Here is a 21122-nt window from a genome sequence, read left to right as displayed (position 1 = left end):
CATCACTGGCAGCATGGAGGGAGAAGTCAAATGCTCAATATCCTATAAGAGATGTTAGATCAGAGACAAGCCACGAGGACCTTCAAAGTGAAGGCAAATCGTTTTTGTTTGATGCAGTGGGAGTCAGTGGATGAATACAAAGCGGGGGCGGGGTGACATGGTTAGAGCAATGAGCTAGGAATGATCTTTGTATCAGAGTTTTGAATGGGTTTAAGATGGCATTTTTCAAGGCCATAAAGGAGGAGGAAACACTAGCGGGGAGTGAGATGAGGGCCTAAATTAGTGTGTGGACAGAGAAGAGAAGTGCTGATCTTAGACATGCTCAGCAGGAAGGAGCAGTAGGATTGAGACATGGCTTAGTCATGTGTGTCTAGAAAGACAGCTGCCCAGTTTATGCACCTGAGTGAGAGGGAGGATGGTGAGGGAGGCAGTGTGCATGATTACTGAAGTAGGGGAAGGGAGAGGGCTTGGGTGGAAAGATTAAGAGCTCAGTTTTGGCCATATTGAGCATAGGTTGATGGATGGACATCCACCAGGAAATGCTGAAGAAACAGGTGGATGTAAGGTTATATGACTAAGTGATTTAGGATTAAACTTGCCACCTTATCCATTATCACAGGGGTGACCTCAACTTATTACTGGGGGCAGGGGGAGAGGTGGGAATGGATGATTCCGCTCCATGTGCTCTCATCTGGGCAACCCCAGATGTTAATTGTTTTATTATTAATCATTTTCTGATAGTAGTGTCTAAGGGCCAGGCAAGAACAGGCCCCGTTGTCAGGGCCGGCCCACAACATTTTGGCACCTGAGGCGGGGAGCTCAAATGACGCCCCCATACCCCCTTTCTTGGGCCAAAACTTTGAAAGGTCTCAATTCTGCCTTCTTCCTGTTCTACTCCTCTCATGGTACTGCTCTGCTACCCACCCCAATAAAGGAGAACTAGCAACTTAAAATGCCTTGTTCAAAAATTTTAAGTAACACTTACATTTGCTGTTCAGGCGTTTGAAAGTTAACTTTTCTTGTCTGCATAGTAAACACTGGCATTTTTATCTGTTTGAATAATCAAAGTGGTGCTTTCTGTGCCTTCTTGGTTGCAATGATTTGAACTGTTTCCTGAAGGTCCACAGTCTGGGCCAGCTCATGCTCTATTGAGATGGTTGCAAGGCCGACCAGCCTCTCCTGTGTCTTTGTGGAGCGTAGATGTGTTTTTATTAACTTCAGCTTGGAGAAGCTGTGTTCTCCACTGGCAGCTATTACAGGAAGTGTTAGAAGTATGCGCAGAGCAACAAAAGCATTTGGAAAGAGGGTGGTCATCTTATTTGTGCACATATAATCCAGAACAGCCTTTGGAGTTGATCCTGCTGAAATGTATCTTGAAAGGGCTTTCAGTTCATCACCTGAATCACTCGCATCAGTATTGCGCATGTCCTCATGTGTCAACACTGTCTCTAGTGCCCTGCATTGCTGGTGTAGGTCTTATTCAGGTATAGTGAGGAGTTTTGGAATATCATACAACATCCCAAATATACTGTTGTGTTCCTTGAGCTGCATGAAACATTTTTCAACTGACTGTATTGCACAATCTAGCACCTGGTTAAAGAATTCAACTTTGAATTGTGTTTGGGGTCTCTTCTGGGATTATCCTGTGCCTCGTAATCAAAATGTTGTCGTCTTCGGTGACTCTTGTATTCTTGAATGGGTGGGAAAATAGCTTCAGTGTGAAGTTCCTCTGCCAACTTCTGTGCACTCTTCAGAACATTTTGAAATCCCTCATCTGACTGGTAAGACTGTAGGTATGACTTTGCTTTGTCCAGTTGTTCCATTGCTCCAGATATATCAGGGTCAACACCTGGAGTCTCTTGCTTACAACATTTATTTCAAACAGTATGTCATGCCACAACACTAAGCCACACAGAAATTTGAAGTTATGTTTGTTTCTGGTGATTCCGTTTTCCTCTGCCACTGTTCTCCCACGAACAGTTCCTGTCATAGCATTATCCTCCATAATGGCAACTACGGCATCATCCATCTTCCCAATTTGGTGTTTAATAGGCTTTATCACCTCCACTTGACTTTCCCATCATGTGGCACTCAGTAGTTTGTGTCAGAGAGGACGTTCCCAGATGTTGCTTCAAAATTTGCCATTGATGAGTTGATGCAGAGAAAAATACATAGATGCTTTGAATTACATTAAAAAATTCAGCAGCCTCACTAGAAGTTGATGCTGCATCACTGACCACCAAGTTCTATGAATGAGAACTGCGTGGGACAAAAAAAGTTTGAGGGTTTAACTCTCGGATCCATGTCTGTACTCTTCTGTTCTTTCCTCTCATGTTGGCACCATTATCGTAGCCCTGACCTCTCATATCAGCTATCACAATTCCAGTATCATCCAGCTTTTTAAGAAGCACATTTGTCATACCAGCTCCTGTAGTGTATTATCAATTTCAATAAATTCTAGAAAATTCTCTCGGACAGTCACCATTGCAGGGACATTTTCACTAGGTTTTGTTGTTATTACAAAACGCACCATTAAAGTCATTTGCTCCGTATGGCTGATATCAGGTGTGCAGTCCAGAATAACAGAGTAATATCTTGCTGACTTCAGATCTCCCACAATCTTCTGTTTGACTTTTGTTGCCAGTAACTGTATGATCTCATTTTGAATTGTTTTTCCGAGGTAGTGGTGTGTGTACATTTCTTGGGTGGTGACTCTTCTTAGATGCTCCTGGAGTACAGCATCAAACTCAGCCATCAGCTCCACAGTTTTAAGGAAGTTTCCATTGTTTGTCACATACAGCTGATCTGAAGTGCCATGCAGTGCTAGGTTTTGGGTAGCAAGCATTCTCACAGTGGCAATGAGCCATTTCAGAACATTTTGCCATTAAAGAGACTCTGATGCAATCTTCTCTTGATGCTGATCATCTATGGTGACTTTTAACCTTAGTCTCATCTCAAGCTCTTTCCACCTATGGAATGCTCTCTGATAATTTGCTGCCTTCTCATGTCATGCCAGATTTCTAGACAGATTTTTCCAGTCCTTTGTTTCTGTAGAACCTAGTGTGGCTGGAACATTAGACTGGAAGAGTTTGCAACAAAAATGGTATGCAGCATTCTGGGGTTTTGAGTACATAAGCCATGGCCTCTCCACTTTGTCACCATTGGGGATTTCACGCTAGTAATGTATTGGATGGAAACTTCTATTTTCATTCTTTGGGGAACATGAAGTTTTTCACCAACTGTGGCTCATGCAGTACAAGGAAATCTCTCAGGCTACAGCTCAAGTGGGTCCACAGTCCTGGATCATCTAGACTTAAGGAACTAAACTCAGCAGCAGCTGTTTCTTGTGCCTCCACCACACTCTTCTCTGATCTACACTTTTCTTCAGGAATGTGCATGGTTACATCCATTTCAGATGGAGATATGGATGCTGCAGTAGCTGCCAGGTCACCTGCACTCTGTCTAACTGGAAGATCAGGCATCTGCTCACCACTCACATCCTCACTGAGGCCAGAAGGCTCACCGTGAACATTTGTGTCTATGTATCTCAGGAGAGCTCCTTCCTGCTTAGATAGAAGAGCTTCCTTTGCTTTCTTTCTTTTTCTGAATGCTGCCCCAGGGGGGCGTTTTCTTCTTTCACTCATGACTGCTGTTCTGTGCCAACTGTAGTGGCTCTCAACACTCAGTTGAAGGGGACAAATAAGCAGGCTGGTAGCAGGGCCTGACTGAGGGAAGATATCAGTGTCTTAAGGGCCTAACTAGCTCCTACTACTTCAGTTGACTGCCTGTTCAAGTGGGTTCAGGGAAGCAGGAAGCTCCCTGAGAAGCTGGTGTAAATCAGTCCAGGCTCCTGGGGGTGCTAGAGAGGTACATAAGAGGCTCCTCGTCCTCTCTCCCTGCAGCTCCTGCTGCTTTCTGTTATTCTCTTTCACCTTTTCTCCTGCCTGCCTGTTATGTCTTTTGTGCCCTCCTTCCTCCAGCTCAGCACTTCACCATCTCTGTGCATCTAGAGCAGAGAGAATACATATGCACCAGCAGCAGACACAATTTTCTACACTCTGGGTCCTAGTGGCGACCCCCCCACCCAGTCTGGCACCTGAGGCAGCCGCCTTCAGTTTGCCTCATGGTAAGGCCAGCCCTGCCCATTGTGCTAGGTACCATACCAACACAAAGAAGCAGACACTCCCCGCCCTAAAGAGTTTACAGTCAAAACAGACAAGACAGACACAGGGTGGGGAAAGGCATGAAAGCAGAGTGAACAATGTAATGGCAGCAAACAGCATGTTAGTGCCATGATTTTTTAGTTTAGTTTGGAGGGGATGAGTGAAAGAGAAAGGGGACATTGAAGGGGATGAGGACAGTGGAGAAGAGAGTAACGAGCAGGTGTGAAGTGAAGCTGAGGTGAAGTAACTGTGAGGGAGGGAGAGGGTTGGAGCCAGTCAGCAAAGGGCAGAGAACGTCCAGTCAGAACTGTAGAAAGATCTCTGAATGCCCAAATGCCCCTGCTTTGGCTGTTTCAATGACTGACTATGTAAGTGTTTATAAAGTGGAACAGCTTCAACCAGAAAGACTGAGAGAAACACTTCAAAACTAAACCCAGGTCTCCCATATCCTGGGCAAGTGCTCTAACCACTGGGCTAAAAGTTATTAGGGAGGTGCCGCCACCACCACCTCTTTCTCCTCCTTGTCTGGTGTCTTGCAAAACAAAAACAACACATCTTAGACTCCTGACTCCAGGAGAAGGTTCACAGCTATGGATTCCAAGCAGAGATAGGTGCCTCCCTCTAGCCTGAATTTAGGCATTCAAGTCCCAGAGAGGGGTGGGGCTTAGGATACGCCTTCTCATTGGCATCTGCTATTGGCTAGCTTTGGCGGGGTGCCACCTAGCATGCTGGCTTTTGTGGGTCCCATTCTTAGGCACCTCTCTTTTCCTATTCGTTGGATAGGGAGCCTGAGTGCCTAACTCAGATTTTGTTCATTCCAGTGATTTTTCTAGGCACCTAAAAGTTATGCAGTCTCTTTGTGAATCTGGGCTTTCACCTCTAGAGAGTGGTGAGAATCAATGAGAAGAATCATCTGGTTCCAGTTGCAGTAGCACTGTCCCAAGTTACCGAGCGGTTTCTAAGCCTTTCTAGCACTTATGCTTAAGAAGCATTAGATAAATTTTGCTCTGCTAAACTTCCCTGTGAAATTTTCCTCACTTGGTGGTTAGTGGCAAACTGCCTGTTAAAAGGAATCTTTCCGTCAAAACCACAGTAGTGATCACAGATACCAGTCATCTGGGCTGTGGGGCTCTGTGGGATGCAGGATGATTCAGAGGAAATGGTTATTTTGGGAGAAAAGAATGTATCAATATTTTAGAACATGGGGCTCATCAGATGAGCACTATTAGCTTTCAGGGAGTCCTGCATAGTGAAACCAGGGGTATCCTGGGCAGATAAGCAACCAGTGCTGCATTATTTGAATAAAACAGGCACCTGCAGTATTTTCTTGTGGGAGGAGTCTAATTTTGTAGGGGAATCCAGTCACCTGATCGATGATCTGAGCCATATTGCAATTCTTTCCGCAGAGCTTCCTGCTACACTACTACTGCTGGCCTGGAGTTGGAGAGATTAATCCTTGTGCATGAGAGCTTTTCCCTCTCAAGTAGTTGACACTCTGTCTTAAGAGTTCAAGTACCACCACTGTTTGTTGGAGAGTATGGGAAATATTTTTCTTGGTGTCACTCCAAAGCCATTACTATTACCTCCTGCTCACATTCTGAGATTCTGGATTTTGTTTAAGATTGTTTTTCTGTCAGAATCCCTCAGATCTGAGCTTCCCCCTCAGAGCTATCTGAGTAAGGGTGTTTGGGCATCCGGTTGACTCATGTCCCTTAGGGATCAGCTGCCTTCAGGTAGTGTCGTTTAACAAGCCCCCGGGTTAGACACCTCATCCTCGTTGTCTGGATTATTCCTTCACTCCCTTGGAGTCCCTGTACTCTGTACACCAGAGAATGATAACTTCTTACAGTATTTTTCCTGGTTGCTGTGGTTTCCGTGAGAAGAGAGAGTAACAGTTCTGCAGCTCTGTGTTTATCTTTTCCTTCTTATTTTAGACAGTGATCAGGGCCGGCTTTAGGCCTATTACACCAATTCCCCCGAATCTGGCCCTGCGCCTAAGAGGACCCCATGCCCAGTGCAAATCCCTTACCTGGCTAGAGGTACCTTTTTAATTTTTACTCACCTGGCGGCACTTCGGGTCTTCGGCGGCACTTCGGCAGGTCCTTCGCTCACTCTGGGTCTTCGGCGGCAGGTCCTTCAGTGCCGCCAAAGACCTGGAGCGAGTGAAGGACCTACTGCCGAAGTGCTGCCGAAGACTCAGAGCACCGCCCGGTGAGTACAAGCCCCATGTGGTTTTTTTACATTTGTGTGTTTTTTTACGTCTGTGTGGGGTTTTTTTAGTCATCCCTGCCGGGGCCCTGTCAAAACTGTTCGAATTGGGCCCCGCACTTCCTAAAGCCCTGACAGTAATGACAATTTTTTTTAAGAATTGCCCTTTTCTTCATTCCTATCCAAGACAAATCATCTACTTTCACCTCTTCCAGGAGGTGCAATGCCCAGCTATGGGCAGCCTTGCCTAGTGGTCAGGGCAGGAGGGCAACCTAATGGTTGGAACAGGGACAGCCAGGCCCAGTGGTCTGAATCAGGAGCCAAGTTATCAAAGCTGGGGAGTGAGCTGGAGCCGAGAGCCAGAAACCAGGAGCCAAGGGTCAGAGATGTGTTCAGAAATTGAATGCCAAGTCCAGGGAGCGAGCAAGAGCCAAAATTCAGGAGTCAGAGCTGAAGTATCAACCCAAGCAGGAGCAGGGACAGGAGCCAGGAATGGGAATTGGGAGCTAGGAGCAGGAATCAGGCACTAGGAGCAGGAATCTGGAGAAAGGGCTAGGAGCCAGGGGGAGCTGAGAGCAGGACCAGAATCACAGCTGCAACCATGGAATGTTATGGAGCAGCCAGGGAAACAGGCCTGTTGCAGAGTTTAAAACTGCCTGCTGAAGTCTTCAGGCAATCAGGAGGCCATGTTCATCAGCAGGATCAGCTGAGGGCCATGAGTAGGGGCTGGGTGGGTCTTTGGAAGGAGGTAATATTACTCAGGCTTTGTTCTTCCCTTTCTAACAACCAGGAGTGCTTCTGGCACACACTTGGTGTCAGCCTGCAAAATTTTATCCTAAAAGAACCAAGATTTTCAGTCTTTCAACCAATTGCATTTTTCATGGTAGGGTTCTAGGAGGAATGCAAGAGCCTCTAAGTTTACTTATGCCTCGGCTCATTGAGCTTGTATTTGGGAGTCGTATTTGGCTGAAGGCCCCGGATATGATCTCAAAGGCAGTGACTGGTGTTTGGGCCATGAGCACTGCCTGGAAGCCTTAGTCAAACTTTGACTTTCTAATTCTTTTTAACCATTTCTGCACTTTCCCACCAGGCATTACAGGGCTGAAACGTTTACATTGGCAGGTGCAGGTTTTCACCACACAGGGCTTGCCTGCACTTGAAATGCTACAGTGGCACATTGGCATAAGTTATCCTCCTCCCGAGAGGCAGTAGCTAGGTCGAGAGAAGAATTCGTCCATCGACCTAGCACTGTCTACACCAAGGGTTAGGTCGGCTGAACTACAGAGGGGTGGCTTTTTCACACCCCTGAGCAATGTAGCTGGGTCGACCTAACTTTTTAATGTAGACCAGGCCACAGTGCTGACACCAGAAGGGTGACTCTTCTGACACTTTACTGTCTGATTGCTTTGTTCCCCACATACTGCCTCTCTTTTGTCATGCTTGTCTTAATTGAAAACTGGGTTGTGTTAGAACATGACCCTGAGGAATTGTGTTAACTAATACAGTGTTAAACATGACTTTGCAGGCAGTGAAGACAGGGACAAGTAATAGTAAACATCCTGTCCAGTGATTGTCGTTAACCCATGTTTGGTTCCAGTAGAGTTTACTCATGTCCAGAAAAGACTATGTAAAACATAATGGTCCTCCCTGTCTCCACTCACTGCAACAGCATGTTGAGCCTCACATTAGTTAATATGTCTGCAAGCCTGTGTCAAGTCCTACAGGACTCCTTGACAGCTCCCAAGAATCCCAGACATTAGTACCAGACACTGCAGTTAGGATTTCCTCTGTAAATGTTGTTCCTGTATTTCATTCACCAATCTGAAATGACACTCTGACAGTGTTGATTTTTCACTTACTAGTGATACACAAGTGCCTGATCCTGCTGCCATCTACATCAGTGGCAAGACTTCCAGTGTAGAGGAGCAGGCCCACAGGTAGTGAGTGTTTTAGGATTAGTGTTACTTTTCTTGTACCTTTTAAGCACTGTGAGATTAACTTGTTGCTTACTTAGGAGTAAGAGCTATTTCTGCTTGATGGACCAAATTCACCACTGGTGTAAGTGGGTGCAACTATTTAAGTCAATGGAATTTTCACTCATCCACTTACCCCAGCAGTGAAATTGGCCTGTTGCATTCATTTCTGTGGCTTTTCATTTTAACATTTCCCTCTTTTTTTTAGTGCTATGGAAGCATTGCCTTGGTATTTAGGAGAGAGAGGCAAAATCAAGAGTGGTCAGCTGTTGACAGTTTGCGATTCACAGTTGCAGCATTGATGTAATTTGACTGGTGCTGCTTTATATCGCTCATATGACAGGAGTGACACGGTGACACTCTCTGGACAAAGATACAGAAGCATTACTTACAAATAAAATTGTAATTTAGCAAAGTGAATAATGAACAGTAACATCAAAACTCCTCAAGGGGTCAAAATAAAATGTTCTTCAATCACATTTCCTGTAATAACAAATCAGTGAAATAAGACAGTGAAGGAGCTAAAATGAATTAAGGTTTTCTTTCAAATAACCTTGTTTCCAAATGAATCTGTCAACAGAGAAGACTGTGCCTTCCCCAGTGATTACAGCAGACTCTGCAGGAGGAACTGACAGCCAGTCAAAGCCAGCCTGGATTACTATAGTAAGACAGAAGCAGAGGGACAAGCAACAGGAGCCGGACCCTACTAAAGAAGAGAAACTTGTGGCTCAAGATGTTAAGTCAGACACAGAAAAACAAAATAAGGAGAAGGAAAGAATGGAGGTGCTTACAGGCAAACTTGTTTAATGCTTTTGTGTAAAATTGCTGTTGCATTCTTGCTTTGGATCAGTTGCTATTAAATAATTCTGTAAAAATCTAATTATTGATACTTAATTACAAAGGCTTTGATTTTACAAAAACTTGTACACATGCATAGTCCCATGACTACTCATGAATAATTTTACACGTGAGTGATTGTGGGATTGCACCTAGAATGTAAAATTACTCATCTGCGTAAGTGCTGGCAGGATCAGGCCTAGCTTTGTGTATATATACACTGAAGTAAACTGACTGATGTGCTAAATTGTGCAATCCCTACTGAGGGAATCTGTTCTTTTTGTGTGTATTTAAAACCCCCACACACATTTCATAGTAATCCAAAATCTTCTCAGTGATTTAAGCCTGACAGAACAGCTTGGTTTCAAAACCACCTCACCAACAATTTTCAGGGTCTGGAGAAATGAAATAAGGTAAAAATAACTTTTCTGTTTGACACTCAGTGACAAAACCAAGATCTTGTGAAGACCAAGTCTATAACAGGGTTCAAAAAAGAAGTAGATAAGTTCATGGAGGATAGGTCCATCAATGGCTATTAGCCAGGATAGTGTCTCCAGCCTCTGTTTACCAGAAGCTGGGAATGGGCAACAGGGGATGAATCACTTGATGATTACCTGTTCTGTTCATTCCCTCTGGGGCACCTGGCATTGGCCACTGTTGGAAGACAGGATATTGGGCTAGATGGACCATTGGTCTGACCCAGTATGGCCGTTCTTATGTATGTTCTTATGATCTAGATTTTGGCTTTTTGTACTGTGATAAATCAGACTTATATGTGATGGTGACACTGGATATTAGCTAGCATTGCCTCTTAGAAAACTCATGCTAAATAATTCCTTACATGAAGCTCTCCTGATAGAAAGTGAGGTTAGTGTATTGTATTCTAAAGTTTTAAAAGAGGCCTCTCTACAGGACAACAAGCGATAAATAACGGCAGTGTGATTAACAAGAAATGTTCCCTAATAATGTGTCCAGATGAGATTATAAACCATAATAAAGTGTGTACATGTTCACGACACTTAAAACATAGTATCAGAGGGGTAGCCATGTTAGTCTGGATCTGTACAAGTAGCAAAGAGTCCTGTGCATCCGACGAAGTGGGTATTCACCCACGAAAGCTCATGTCTGTTAGTCTATAAGGTGCCACAGGACTCTTTCCTACTTAAAACATAGAGGGTCAAATCATCCCCTATTTGAGAAATTCCCTTCTAAGCGCCAGAAATCTCCTGATTTCAAGTTGCATTGTATCCTGCAAATTGTGCCATGTAGATTGGTTCCATACAACAGCTAAGAGACATGACCCTTCTAGTCCGTAGGTACCCCAAGATCCTGCTGACCATAGGGCATGAGGCTCAGTGCTACTGCACTGCTCCCATTATCTCTGTCCCACATGGTAACAGGGCTCCTTCCAGAAACATACTACCATGGATTCCCATCATGGGGGAGTGTCACTGGACAGTAGGGGAACCCAAGGAAGAGTATGCTGATGTGGTCAGCGTTGCCTTCCTTAAGGAAATCCATGAGGATCTGAAGGAAATGGTGCCTCAAAGAACATCTAACTCCAACCCTAGCCTTCTCCACCACCACAGAGTTCTGAACTCACAGAGTTGGGGAGAAGAAAGGGAAACATATTGTGAAACCACAGCTCCCGCAGTGTGTGCCACAAATCATTTTCTGCCAGGCATGGCTCCTCTCTATTCACATTAGCAGAGGGATGCATATGGCCGAGAATAAATTTGCAGTGAAAGTAACAATCTTCTGCAATCACTGTTGTAAATAAGACAAAATACAGAGGCACTCTTTTAAATTGCAAAATTAGAGTCCTGGAAACAAAACTCAAAACGTTAGAGCTTTATGAACTGGTGATAACTTGAGTGAAATAAATGGAACAAGTGTGTGACAAGACTTTCCCATTGTTATGCAGGAGCATCTTGTTCACTCCTGTGTTGTTCATCTTCTTTTAAATTCCCACTATTGTTCTTTCTCGATTAATTATTTAAAAAATTTCTACCTGCTTTTTTCCCCCCAATGTAATTAGGGGTCAATGAAGCAACAAGCAGACTTCATCAGGAGCAAACCTTCACATTTAGCACCTAAAACGTCTTCTGAAGAACAGAGGAATGAGACAAAGTCTGACGTGAACGAGCCACTGCCAAGAGCCAACTCGCTGTCGCATCATGTCCCTGGTATGAAAACAAATGCTTGAAATACTGATGTAGGCTCCTATCCTCATGTGGATGACTTTGCTCATATGAGCAAAATTACCCATGTGCTTAAGTGTTTGCAGGATCCATGCCATAGTGACTTGTCTCTTTCCCACTTCTCACTGGCTGCAGTGAGAGCAAGAATTGTAGTTGTTTCTTTAACACTAGTTTCCACAGTTTTATTTTGAGGAATGCTGTTTATAATGGGCTAGATCTGTAGCAACCTCAGGTCTCATTGAAATCAATGTGAGTTGAGGGCATTGGACACTTCACTGGATTGGAACCTACATGCATTGCCCCCATTAGAGGAAGTCAAATGCATGCAAATATTGCATTTGATCTATAGTACAATTTTAATTCTTTGCTAATGCACTGTAGAATAAGTTTCCATGTGGAATGTAAAGGTTTAATTTTGTAGGACAATGTACAGTTTTAAAGAAACAGGTGAGGTCTATAGATGAGCATCAAGCTAACATAATGTATATATATTTTTTTCACAATAGCTCAATCCTCAGTGCTGATAGAGAAAGAAGAAATGAACCAGTTTAAGAAAGTCAGTCATTCTGCTCCAGATCAGCCATCATGGATGGAACTTGCCAAAAAGAAATCCCAAGCTTGGAGTGATATGCCACAGATTATAAAATAGGGTGATACATCTCAGACCAATAGTATATGTTATTTAGGATAATTGAGTAGTCCACGTAATTGAACTTCTAAAGATTAGTTAATCACAATGAAGAGTCTATGGTACATCAGAAGGGTTTTGTTATAAAGCTTTGAAAAAACAGTGCAATAAGTGCTGTCAACAAGTTTACCTTAAACCTTCTGTAGCAATCAGGATGGTACTAGAAATGGTTTAAAAACAATCTACTTTAAGGACATACACACCAACTTAGAAAAACATTCTGCCTATATACATTGTGTATCCCGCCCCCCAATTAAAATTGCATAAAACAAGTATCTTTGTTAAATCTTGTTGAACTTTTTGTTGCAAACATTGTTACACTGCTCATTATCGATTTGTGTATTATCCACTATCAGATCATGATAATATAAATCTCTTTTACTGGCGTTATCTGACAGACATTCTTTAAAGATGTTTGGGCCAATAATGTATTCATGACTTGTTTTTATTGAGCACTTTATCAGATATTCAGAATTTGCTGTTTGAACTGTGCGATTGGTTAGCTGAGTCACATGGTATGGTTTCTGTTTTTTGATTTGATTCCTGAGGCATAAACAAACTTGTTTGTGCGTGAAAATAAATAAAAATTCCTCCTGAAATACTTGCCTGAACAAAACTGGCTGCACAAATGGGCACAGAAAAGCAAGCAAAGAGGAAACAAATGTGTTTGGATTGAATTGGAATCTCATGTATGTATTCATGAATGCTCTTCTCCAGAATTCGCCCAGATGCAGGTGTTCTGTTTTTTATGGGAATTCATCATGTTGGTTTGTGACACCATATTTAGTGGCAATGGATATGCTTATGATATCAAAGATGAAGATTATGAATTCAGATAAAGATTAACGAGCTAGCGTATGGGACTTGTTGAGCACAAACTCAAATGTTACAAAACCAGGAACTGAACAGGTAAGATGCTTCTTCAAACACAATACAACCTCACAGCCTTAACTCTGCCCTCATCTGAATGGCAAAAGGGACTGGGAATAGCACAGTATGTTAACAAGCTGTAACAATATTATTTTCATTGTGCCCACCGCAACTCCAAATCGGGATCCCTGTTTATGCAGTTTCATGGGCACCTCTGCTGGTTGTGTAGCAACACTGACATGGGGAAGTAGTTGCAGCTGGTCGATAGAGATCACGCTGACCTTATTGTACTTCCTCTCGTCCTCCTGCACAATCACAAAGAAACTAACAATCCATTCGGAAATGTCCTAAAATTAGTATCCTGCTGTTACGGGAAACAATCTCTCCTCCCACAAAAACACTAGAGCAGCAGTTCTCAGACTGTGGGTCGGGACCCCAAAGTGAGTCGTGACCCCATTTTAATGGGGTCACCAGAGCTGAAGCCTAAGCCCAACAGCCCAGGGTTGAAGCCTGAGGGCTTCAGCCCTGGGTGGTGGGCTCAGGTTACAGGCCCCCTGCCTGGCACTGAAGCCTTTGGGCTTGGGCCCTCCACACCCAGGACAGTGGGGCTTGAGCTCTCTCCCCCCCACACACACACACACCTGGGGCAGCGGGACTCGGGCAGGCTCAGGCTTCAGTCCTCCCTCCTGGGATCAGGTAGTAATTTTGTTCTCAGAGGGGGGTCGTGGTGCAATGAAGTTTGAGAACCCCTGCAATAGAGCAAGGCTGGGTGGTTGTGCTGTATGTGTTTAGCAGCACCTTGATGTTCACTTCTTAGTTTTTATAAATTTGTGATTTGTTTTTTCCTGCCAGGCTAATATTCTTTTAAGGGATATGTACGGAACCTTAACTTAGAATGTCCTTGTTTTCCAATCCATGAGTCTGAGATTTTGAAATCTCATGTTTCATAAGGGTCTGGGGAGCCGAAGGCAATATGTGTTTTAATCAACTTTAATGAAGCGTTTGTAAATCAACTTAGATAAAGAATAAGGCATTGGCGTATATGAACACTTGAGATAAATAAGCTATTTTCAACAGATCTCCTTAGTACTAGAAAGTGAGGGAAATAAAACAGAATATATGAGTAAAAAGCATGTTTTTGAAGATTTTCAATTTGGCATTAGTTGCTCTTTAGAGATTCTAGTAAGTATAGTACAACTCATTTATTTAAAGAATAAAAACAGACTAGAGCTTTTGTTACAAATGATGACATTTACCTTTTTATCATAGAATTTAAAATATTTGTCAGTCTTTTGAAAACATAAATATGAATCTGCTGTTTATGTGCCTAGTCTTGCAGTTCTTATTCTGGCAAAACTCCCACCAGTCTCATTGGAATCATAAAATTCAAGACAATCATTTTTGTAAATGTTCAGAAACCAGGAGTAGAAGGAGAAGTTTAGCTATTCAGTCTTAAAGGCAGACTCCTGTGAAAATCATCCTCATCAACTTTATATTGGTCATATTAAAAGTGGAAATGTATTCAAGCACAAAATTCGGATTCAAATCCAAACTGCCCCAAAATTGTTTACATGAGCAACCTTCACTCTGCCCTTTGTGCTTGTGCATTTGCAATATAGTCTTTAATCACGATTAATAATCACTCATTTCTCAAAACATAGAATATAAAATCACAGTTTATTCTACAGTTATCTCTTAAATGTATTGTAAGACACTCTCTAATATAAACAGATGCACTTTTTAGGTACTGTAACACAATCTTAAAAAGCCCCAAAAACTAACATTAAGAAATAACTCATGAAATCACAATACAAAGTTTATTTAAGGTACTGCATTGCAATCTGCATAATTCTTGAAATAAACCCTTCTACGTTAAAGAGAAAATGTAGAACATAAAATTAAATTTAAAAAAAAATCTACGTTATCCTTTGATTATTGCCTGTTCATACCCTCACTGAAGAGTAGAATGGTTTCTGGAAATTAACTTGAACTAGAGTTAATCGTATGTTATATTGCTTTAAATTTTTCTCTCTGTTCTAAATTATTTAAGATGTATCTGATCTCACCTGAATTTCTGGGGAGTGAGCAGTGCAACTACATGGGACAATTCCAAATATCTTTAAGGAAATTCTGTTTGACAGACATAGGTTCAAGATAAAGGAGATTATTAACAGAGTGTTCTAGGGTTTCCTACACAATATTCTGGGCCCCACAAACATACAAAGAATGGACCCCACACATAGTTTTGCGAGATGAGCAAATGCAGCTATCTTATACCTTCCCACAAAGTGCAGCCCTAGCTCTAACGCGGGCCTGATCTTGTCACCTTCTGGATGAAATCCTAGTCCCACTGAAGTCAGTGTGAATTTTGCCATTGACCTCAGTGTGGCCAGGATAGCATCCTCTATGTTCAATACTCTCATTAACTTGACTTTGCCAGGAACAGTGACAATTGGCTGCTATGGGCCTGCTTGTGGATCCACTGAAATCAAACGAAAACTTCCAATGATTTCCATGGGAGCAAGTTCTGGTTTTACAGGGTGGTTAGTACTATATGATATGTGCTCAGACCTTAAAGCATTAGTCCATCAGAATGGCATAAATTTAAGTATCTCAAATGTACGGCCTGATTGTGCTTCAAATAGGTTATTGTATCAATAGTATCCTGTGCTGGAGTTTCTTTATTTTAGATCAAAAGGTCATGTGACTCAGCTGTAGCCATTGCTAAATGGTCACTATTGTCCACCAACATGGGAAATAATGCAAAACTATTTCAGATCCTGCATATTTTCTCCCAGCCAAATAGATTGTACTTGGCAATCCCAGGATGTAATAAAATGTATTTAGGCAAACTGATTTATGGTTTATATTCTTGACTGTGTGGAAAGAACTGTAATCAATTTTACTGTAGATGCCATTGTACTTTTTCAGCCCACAAGCAATATGACTGACTCAACATGATCCATTTTGCTCAGCTGCAACAAGTACAATACAGTATCCAGTAGCAAATCTACTGAAATAATATTGGAAAAAACAAGGTTAATTCATGGCCTTTTCACATAAAGTAATAATGTTTTAGGTAGATTAAAACAAAAACAAACAAAAAAATATGGAGGTGAAGACCAGAAACCCTTAGGAGCATTTTTTCTCTCCCCAAAGTGATGGACCCTATGTTGTTTAAAACCAATTCTTCTGCTTACTGTTTAATGATGAAGTTCAAGTTTTGGAGGTGCTATCAACCCCCAGTGCTAAAGTACTGCATATAGTGTAAATGAAATTGTGTACTGTATGTTTCTGAATGCAGAAAACTGTAGATTTTTGTGACTTAAACAGTATTTACTGTTTTGCTTATTGTAATATTATAATATATCTTAACTTTTAGCTCAGTAATTTTAAGTAAAAAAATCACAACTAAACTATTTTTAATGTTGTATAGCAAAATGTAATAAATACATTTTTAAGGCTAAAGCATCTCTCTGGACTTTACTTCAAAATGGGGTTATGCCGTCTGTCGTGTTTAACAGAGAAAACCTTTACAAAATCTGTTCAATTTTTTTAGAGACAAATAGATATTTAAAGTCTTATCAGTAAAAATGTTCAACAGTAGTTTAGCAAACAGCTTGTTATTTTGTGATACCATTAATAGCCTGTTAGTCTCAAAGAGTATAATAAAATTGCCACCATGTTTGTTTCATATACATGATGAGCACTCTACTGTGGGAGACAAGGGTTTAATTACAGGACTCTGTGTTTATGGTTGTAACTTTACAGGTTTGTACTGTGAAAAAAAGAAGCAACTCTGAGAATATTTGGCAGTGCAGCACCTTCCATAGAATCCCATAGAAATTCAGCCATTTAGAGAGCCAGAATAAGGTCTGTGTACTATTTAAGTCCTCAAAATAGGATTGATGTGGGTCTTAAGTGGTGCATAGGCTTTATGCTCGCGCTCTTCACATGGCTGAATTTCACCCTCACTTGCATATTCCCAGCATTCATTGATCTCCCAATAATTAGTGTAAATTGGTGAGGTTCTACTGTATGATATTTTATTGTCTGACATCAAAAACTTGAAAATGCTATCGGAAGACTTTTATTAATTCTTATACCCAGATAATTCTCCATCTCATGAGTACCAAGGGGTACCAAGGTGACTGTGGAGATTAATGGAAGGAGGAGGCACTCATCAGGACCCTAATGGGGCTCTGGGTGATCGCTACTTCACACCACCCAACACACATGTAATGAGGTTGAGTAGTGTCCGCAAAAGAGAAACTAAACAACTAATTATTCCTCAAGAAAGGTTTTTAATGACGACTATAAAGGCAACACAGACAGAGTAAGAAAAACAGAATTAAAGACCAACACTGAGTGAGGATTAGTATAAATGGCAAGTTATACTGAAGACAGGCACAGCGACGTGTAAAGCTATTATTGTTTACAAACTACTAGCTTTACCAGCATTGTGCCCATTCCCAGCAAGGCACAAGAACATATACAGTTATTATATATTGATTAACTATTGACTACTATTATCTTTAAACAACTTAAACAACTCTAAAACACTTTACCAAGATAACTAAGTTATAGTATTGATACAGACTTAAGATTAACTAGCTTGAGCACAACCAGACCTCTTCACTCCAAAACCTTACCCTGCATTCTTCCAAAGATATGTTACCTTCAGTCAACTGCTTTCCACACCGGCCGGGCACAGATAGTCGGTGAAGCGCAAGTCCCTTTGGTTCAGGGGGTGTGTATGTGAGCCTAACAAAGAGTGATCTCTTTTAGGTCAACACACACACACATACTTGCATCTTTACACCTTCTTTTATATAGTATTTGCTGGACGTGTTTTGAAGCAGATCAACCAATCAGGTTAGGCCAAATCTTTAATGTGGTTAGCATTGTCGCTTTGACTGTATAATTTATGCTTGCTTATTTTCTTGTAGACAATTGTTTTAAATATGGTTAATGTGGGTTAGACAAGCTGTGCACGGGGGGTACAACTTATCTCACTTTATAGGAGTCAGCATAATGTGTTATCTGGTTGCAGTGCATTTTGACCACAAGTCTGTTTCCTTTTGCAAAGCTTGCTTTTTAAAGCTAATTTTACAAGGCTCGCTTTGTGAAACTTCCAGAAGTTTTAGGCCTAACACTGACAATACTATTGTTCATTTCAAACTTGACAATACTCTTGTTCAAATTATTCACAGTGATGTGTATGTCTGTAATCCCTTCCATATCCTCTTGCTTTGCAATATCTTTCAATGTCTAAATTTTACCTAAACATTCCAGTTCTTTATGTACATTGGCTTTATTTCCAGAACCTTCCCTACCTGGTTTAAAGCAGCTTAAATGGAAGTCATCCAGGAAAAAGTTAAACAATTTCCTCTCATCGGGATCCAAAATATACCCAAGAACTGTGGGTGAATTCAGTAAGGTCTGTGGAAAATTTTGTTGATACAAAGTAGGTTTTGAAATCATTCTATCTTTTACCTTTGCTCTCTATACCTTTCATTGTTGATTTCATTCTGTTTCAGTATCAGAAAAATGAGGATTTATTCAAATTTTTAATCCTGATGTGAATCTTTAATTTGTTTGTTTATGATGGATTCTTTGCAAATAAAATTGTACATGCTGTGTGTCAATAATTCTAATGAATGACATTCTGTTCTATTCAAGTTCTTATAACACATGCGTGTCATGGTATTATGGAGTACTGCTCTTTAAGGCCCTAGGGAATAATGTGAGAGCCCAGTTACCACATTCTTTGTGTCCAGGGAAGCAGATGAAGGCTGGAAAATAACTGAAGCAGTAATTGGGAGAGAGGAAGATGGTTCCGGGAATATTCAGCGTCTGGGAGAGGGAAAGTATGGGGGACATCCCAAATGATTGTTTCTTTAAGGGCCTGGGACCAGGAGCCTTGTAGAGTGGGTGGGGCAAGGCTCCTCTCTCTCCCAGCCAGTGCAGACAGGTGTTTGAGGTTATTGGGGTGGATCAAGAGGCTGATTAGATGACTGGACAAGGGAATCAAGAGGATGCTCCAAGCTCAGTCAGACAGAGCTGCTGGAGGAGCTGTTTAAAAGGAGGAATTCAGCCAGGACCCAGGCCCAGGAAGGATGGCTGTGCAAGTCCTGAACTGAAGGGGAAGAGTTTACAGACCAGGATTTGAAGCACAGTCCTTAGGAGGGTTGTTAAACCCTGAATCTCAGGGAGGGGCTCTTTTGGGAGCTGCATGGTGTTCAATAAATTAGACTCCATGAGAAAGGGAATATTATTTTAAAGACTCTGTATGTAAGTGTAGGGTTTGGGGTATTTTGGAACTTTGATGGGATGTGCAAGAGCTAGGTGGGACCAGATAGGCACAAGCAGCTAATTAGGCTGTGAGCCAGGGAGTAAATTGTTGAGGAACAGTGTCACCGGGACAGGAACAGGGGGGCCTGTAGAAAGACAGGTAGCTGGCTAGAGAGAGAGAGAAGTGGCTGCTAGGGAAGGACAATCACTCCCTGGAAAGAGGGAGGAGTGTTTGTGGCTGCAGGAAGGCAGGCTGCACAGACTCCATAAGAGGAGTGAGTGGAGGAGCTGGTGAACCCAGAGAAGTGCGGAGCTAGTTAAGGGAAAAGCCCAGGGAAACAGCCACAAGGCCACAGGTAGTACAGGTCTAGGCTGCATGTTATAGGGTCCCTGGGTTGGAACCCAGCATAGAGGGCGGGCCTGGGTTTCCCTACCAGCCACTAGGTAGTGGCTCAGGATGTGGAAAACGCCTGCTGGACAGCTGGGCTGGAAAAACTGTGATTTCCCCAGAAAGGGAGGGACTGAGTGACCTGGCTGGAGGGCCAAGCCATGGACGAAGCAGCAGCACCAAGAACAAGAGAAGCCGCATACAGAGAGAAGATGGGTGGAGAGACCACTGGGGAGGGTGCAGCTAAGAGATGGAGCTAATCCCCAGAACGACCAGCAGGAGGTGCCATGAGTGGAGAGGGAACCCTGTCAGAGGAACCTCAAAAGAAAAATGAAGCAGGGTGCCTGCAGGACCATCCCAGGCCATGGGGGGTGCCCTGGGATGGCAGCACCTGTCTACAGATGGTATCTGAATGCCTACTAATTCATACTAATGCCTGGTATACCCAGGGCCAGCGCTTCCATTTAGGCGACCTAGGCAGTCGCCTAGGGCACCAGGATTTGGGGGGGGGTGGCATTTTGCCGCCCTCGGTGGCAATTTGGCGGCTGGGGGTCCTTCCGCGCTCCGGGTCTTCGGCGGCAATTCTGCGGCAGGTCTTTCGCTCTGGGACCCGCCGCCGAAGTGCCCCGAAGACCGGGAGCGCGCAAGGACCCCCCCCCCCACCGCAGAATTGCCGCCAACGACTGGGAGCGTGGAAGGACCCCCGCCTAGGGCACCAAAAACCCTGGCGCCGCTCCTGGGTATACCCACTGAATTCTGGGACTCCTTATGGTCTGTTGATTTCCAGGAGTTTGTAATTAATCTGTAACTAACTCTACTAAGCTGTCTGAAAACAAAATCTACTGGAGATCTATCCTAATGAGGAAAAGGCAGTGAAAGAAAATATAGGAGCCATCATCTGCCTTGAGAAGGACCAGAAAATAAATCCTTGGTGACTGTCTACTAGAAAATTAAATTCTGCTCCATGGATTGGGCCGGTTATTGGACTTGGATGTTGCCCCTTGCTGTCCATACTGGCAGGTGCTGGGAGCACAAGTGAAATGGGGTGCTCAGCCCTGGAAGGAAACTGGGGCAACTCATGTTGCTCTTGTGCTCTTGTGCTGGCACGTGGAGCAATGTGGACAGATCTGAGGCTGAGAGAGGAAGTCAAAAAGGGAATCTTGGAAGGCCCTCCTAACCACAATGAAGAGTTATGTTGTCCTAGATGATTGATACTTGCCTACACTGAGATATCGCAACATGGTTTACTCACGTGATTGGTCCCCTTTAAATCAATTGACTATTTGTATGAGTAAGTGAACAATGTGAGTAAAGGTTGCAGAATCAAGTAAACTTGCTTTTCTTCACACCTTAGAAGTGAATGAATTGGAGACCCAAGTTCATTCCAACCCCAGCTCTGGCAGGTGTGTCTCCTGGACTAATGCCACCTCCAACCTCATTTGTTTCCCCCAAATAGATAGTAACTCTTGTTTAATGGGACTATCAATAAGCACCTCAAAA

At 42.7% G+C, this 21122-nt stretch overlaps 1 protein-coding gene across 2 annotated transcripts in view; it reads left to right on the top strand.

Moving 5' to 3' along the window:
* Positions 1 to 16373, top strand: part of CRACDL (CRACD like) — a 52918-nt gene extending 36545 nt beyond the window's left edge. For both annotated transcript variants that reach the window (XM_045005545.1, XM_045005536.1), the window contains exons 9-11: positions 8925 to 9127; positions 11220 to 11367; positions 11889 to 16373. In XM_045005545.1, the coding sequence (XP_044861480.1) occupies positions 8925 to 9127; positions 11220 to 11367; positions 11889 to 12031 (494 nt within the window). In that variant the 3' untranslated portion in view covers positions 12032 to 16373. The remainder of the gene's footprint in view (positions 1 to 8924; positions 9128 to 11219; positions 11368 to 11888) is intronic.
* The last annotated feature ends 4749 nt before the right edge of the window (positions 16374 to 21122 follow it).

Source organism: Mauremys mutica, chromosome 1 (genome assembly GCF_020497125.1).
Source record: "Mauremys mutica isolate MM-2020 ecotype Southern chromosome 1, ASM2049712v1, whole genome shotgun sequence".
Classification (NCBI taxonomy): Eukaryota; Metazoa; Chordata; order Testudines; family Geoemydidae; genus Mauremys; species Mauremys mutica.
The sequence above is the reverse complement of the archived record's forward strand: the minus strand, read 5'-3'. Positions and strand labels throughout refer to the sequence as shown.